This window comes from Etheostoma spectabile, chromosome 14 (assembly GCF_008692095.1).
Source record: "Etheostoma spectabile isolate EspeVRDwgs_2016 chromosome 14, UIUC_Espe_1.0, whole genome shotgun sequence".
Taxonomy (NCBI): domain Eukaryota; kingdom Metazoa; phylum Chordata; class Actinopteri; order Perciformes; family Percidae; genus Etheostoma; species Etheostoma spectabile.
This window is the reverse complement of record NC_045746.1, coordinates 11,017,487-11,021,873: the sequence shown is the minus strand read 5'-3', so window position 1 is coordinate 11,021,873 and position 4,387 is coordinate 11,017,487. Positions and strand designations below refer to the sequence as shown.

The 4,387-nt window shown below is 40.6% G+C and overlaps 1 protein-coding gene across 2 annotated transcripts in view; it reads left to right on the top strand.

The window, feature by feature from the left end:
* Positions 1–1,688: 1,688 nt before the first annotated feature.
* The window catches only part of fam49al (family with sequence similarity 49 member A, like), a gene marked incomplete at its 5' end in the record, with an annotated part of 14,220 nt that continues 11,521 nt past the window's right edge, over positions 1,689–4,387 (top strand). Inside the window, 1 exon segment of one of the 2 annotated variants that reach the window (XM_032534777.1) lies at positions 1,689–1,768. In XM_032534777.1, coding sequence (XP_032390668.1) covers positions 1,699–1,768 — 70 coding nt within the window. 2 annotated transcript variants of the gene reach the window in all.

Genomic DNA, 4,387 nt, shown 5'->3' with positions numbered 1-4,387 from the left:
TACATCAGTGACTCAGCACACACAGCGCTCTTTCTCTGCCCCCCCCGACTGATTTGGAAGGAGTGAACCGAAAGAGCTACTTTGGAGAACGTCAGCGAGCTGTCTCAGCGACTGGACGGTGTAACTCCATCCGTCTCCGTATGCACCTCAGTGCTGCATTGCATCAACCGTTCTTGCTGAGTAACAGTGAAAAGGCCGGGCTTGTTTCCTTTTTGCGGGACGGTGGCATCTCATAAACATGCTAATGCAGGCCATAAATCACTCTTGCGGGGGGGAAATTGATAGGCCTCCGTCGTGTGCTAACATCGCACATAAACACACAGGGTACGGCAGAGGAAGTGAAACTTGGCAGCTGCTTACTTTCTGCAACCGAAGGCCCTTTATGAGGGGTGGGGCCATCAAACTCACGCAGCTGAGTGATTTTTGAATACTTGGGTTTTGTATTTATTGTGTTTTTTTATGCGACACGTGTGGCCTCTCAATCCTCTCCTTCTTTGATCTCTTGACATCCATTTGACTTAATCTTCCTCTTTAAGGTTTTTAAAATCGTGTCGTTCCACTCTCCGACAATATCAGCTTGTTCCAGCTCTTTTATTAAAGCTGTATGATGTAAAGTAAATTACAAAAAATCCCTTATTAAACGACTTCATATTTCTCAGTCTGCACCATTCAATCTAATTGAAATAGCAAAGATGGCATGTGCATAATTCTGAACACAATTACAAAAGTCAGCCCAAAATATTTGGTTTTCTGTGGAAATCTTCACTGATTTTACTTAAAAATGTGTTGAAATAGGGGTTGATTCCTTAAATATAGATACAACTTATACTAAACTACTAAATATTGTCTGAGTTTTTCTTGTAACATGCTTGGGATTAAGTAATTAGAGAATGGTAAATAGATATGATCAATAATTGATTGTGATCAAATTATATTGCGAGAGATCCTATTAATGATGCATCCGCCTCACAATTACACATAGCTCTCCTCTACATGAATATAAGGTGTATTTCCTTTTAAATGGTAGCTCTGACCTTGGTATTACTTGGTATTGGATCAAAACCTAATTTTGTGCTATGGCCCACCCCATTTTGTCTGGGGCTAAATATGAACGGGTATGCGTGTATTCCTATATATATTCTGCTGGTCTGACCTACAGTATAATCTAATGAAGCTTGCATCATTGATTTTATGAAGCTCTGGCATCTGGCCTTTGAGTATGAAGTATAAAGAGCTTGTCATAAAGTATCCATAGACGGCTGTACTTGAAGAGCATTAGGAGAAAGTAGGCTGTACATAGCAGGCTTTTATTAAGTTACTATAGTAATGTAAATGGATTAAAACCACTGCTCAGCTCTCATGACTCTTGATGATTGAGCTAAATTGTACACTACTGGATGTCGGACCCCCTCTAATCGAATACAGCAAATACTGTGTATGGGATGCAAACTGTGATCAGTGTCATTTATTCCAGGAATATTGGACTTGTATTTAATGTAAGTCGCTTGGACAGAATGATGGATAATGAAAGATTGGAGGGAGAGTTAGCCAAGTGCAGATGGGTAAAAAAAAAAAGATCAATTAAACATTCACAACCTGCTGTGTTCTCCATGTGCATGTTGTGCGTTTTCCTGCGGGTTGCCAGGTTCTGCATACTGTATGCATTTGTGTTGTTTCCTCCCGTCCAGGTCGCCAGCCATGGGGAACCTCATTAAGGTCCTTGGCAAGGATTTAGAGAACTGTCCACATTTTTTCCTGGACTTTGAAAGTAAGTGAGCGCCGGGGTGCGTGTGCACGTGTCTGTGTGCTTGAAAATGTGAGTGCACATGTGTGCAGCAGAGGTGTTCAGTGGGAGGATGCCGGGTGGGGGGTCACGGGAGGTGTAGTTGGATGTGAGCCGCGGCGTTGTGGATAGCGTGCTGGAGTGTTGTTGTGGGTGTGGTTTGTCATTATCAGACGCTCTCTAGTCCCACTCTCAGGGCTTTCAGATGCTGAAAGCGGTTCTATCCAATGATGGTGTAACTACGTGGTGCGCAGGTATAAATAAAATGATGCAAAGGTAATTACAGTGAGGCAAACATGCATTAGTATTAAGAGAAGAGTTTATTTGTTCTGTTACCTCTTGAACAACACTGTCCTCAAATAAAAACCACTGATTTATATACAACATATTCTGACTTTTATACAATATACCCGGCTTTGATTCCTCCTATCAATATTATTCAACAAAATCTCCCAAGATTAGAAGAACATAGAGGATAAGTAATTTAAATAATAAAACTACACAGGAGTGCTCCATTCAATTTGAATTGTATCCACGTTCATGTCACAGAAACCCAACTCTTTCACACGCACGCTGTTCAAGTTGGGAAGTTTTAGGTTTTACTTTTTAAGTAATTTGTTTCAATTATTGTTATTTTCTCTCAATTAATTTTTTTCTGTTCTTTTTTGCTCAGAGAGACTTCAGATACAGTATTAGGGGACCACTAAGGTCTATATAAAAGAGACTTCAGATACAGTATTAGAGGACCACTAAGTTCTATATAAAAGAGACTTCAGATACAGTTTTAGGGACCACAAAGGTCTATATAAAGAGACTTCAGATACAGTATTAGGGACCACAAAGGTCTATATAAAGAGACTTCAGATACAGTATTAGGGGACCACTAAGGTCTATATAAAAGAGACTTCAGATATAGTATTAGGGGACCACTAAGGTCTATATAAAAGAGACTTCAGATACAGTATTAGGGGACCACTAAGGTCATATAAAGAGACTTCAGATACAGTTAGGGACCACTAAGGTCTATAAAAAGAGACTTCAGATACAGTATTAGGGGACCACTAAGGCCTATTAAAAGAGACTTCAGTACGTATTGGGACCACTAAGTCTTAGAAAGACTTCAGATACAGTATTAGGGACCACTAGTCTATATGAAAAGAGACTTCAAAACAGTATTAGGGGCCACAAAGGTCTTATAAAAGAGACTTCAGATACAGTTTTAGGGGACCACTAAGGCCATAAAAGGACTTCAGATACAGTATTAGGGGACCACTAGGTCTATATAAAAGAGACTTCAGATACAGTATTGGGGACCACTAAGGTCTATATAAAGACTTCAGATACAGTATTAGGACCACTAAGTTCTATAAAAGAACTTCAATACAGAAGGTGACCGCTAAGTCTATATAAAAGCATCCAAAGGGCACCATGTCATGGGACCTTTAAGCTTAAGGACTGCCATCATCACCAAGTCTTTTTCTATTTAAAGCAGAATTAAATAATATCAAGAGTGGGATTAAAGAAGCTCTGTGTCCATGTTACCATGCTTCACCCAGGACATACGTTCACCATACCATTCCAACAACCCCCTCCCATCCAGCTCCTACCCCGACACCTCCACCTCTCACACACCACACACACACATACACACACACGTACACGCGCACAACCCCGACACCTGTCCCCCTCATCACCCACAGACTTCTCCCCTCTCTCTGTTCCAGGGGGCTCATGGGAAACCTCCTGAAAGTGCTGGCTTGCGCCGAACTTGAGCATGGCCCAATAGTTTTCCTTGACTTTGAACGTGAGACCATCCGCTTCTTATTTTTTTTGAGTTATCCCTTTCTCTTTGTTGCCTTTGCTTTCTTTTCCTCATTCCATTGATCTTAGCTGACCATTGTGTCATCTTTACATCCTTATTCATCCCTCTCTCCCTCCTCAGCTTTTCTCCAGCTCACCCTCTTGTTTATCTTTGATTTCTGCTCCAAGGACTGGCATTTGAAACGCCTTCTTTCTTATTCACACGCGCAACATCTTATTAGATGCAGACAAATGCACAATGACATGGTGACGCTGTAGAAAAATGGCAGAAATGCTTTGATCTCGGCTCAAAAATATACTCAACAAGACACAAAAACTGAGGAAAAATGAATGCCAGTCCTGTGTGGGTTTCTGTTCTGTTGCTCAGGGATGATGATAGATCATAAAAAAAATCTATAGTCATTCCTCTTGTTCCTCATCTCCTGATCCCTTATTGTGTGACTTATCGTATCTCTGACTTATAGTTTGTGTGTGTGTGTGTGTGTGTATTTCACTTAAAAAATGTGTGTGTCAGCGTGAGAGTGAGAAAAAGAGAAAGATCAAGAAAGAGGTTGGTAAATAAAAACCACCTCTATCCACCCTTTTCTCATTTTCCCAGTCAGTGAATTCTTAACCTTGCATTGTGGAAATGTCCATCCCAACAAGTCCTTTACCTTCAGTACTCAGTTAAAATGTTAAAATCTTCTGTAGTTGTAACAAATAAAACATGTTGCCAGAACGGTTAACATCAGTCCATGCTAGCAGCTTTGTGAGGCGGTTGTTGAGCTAAATGCTAACAGCATG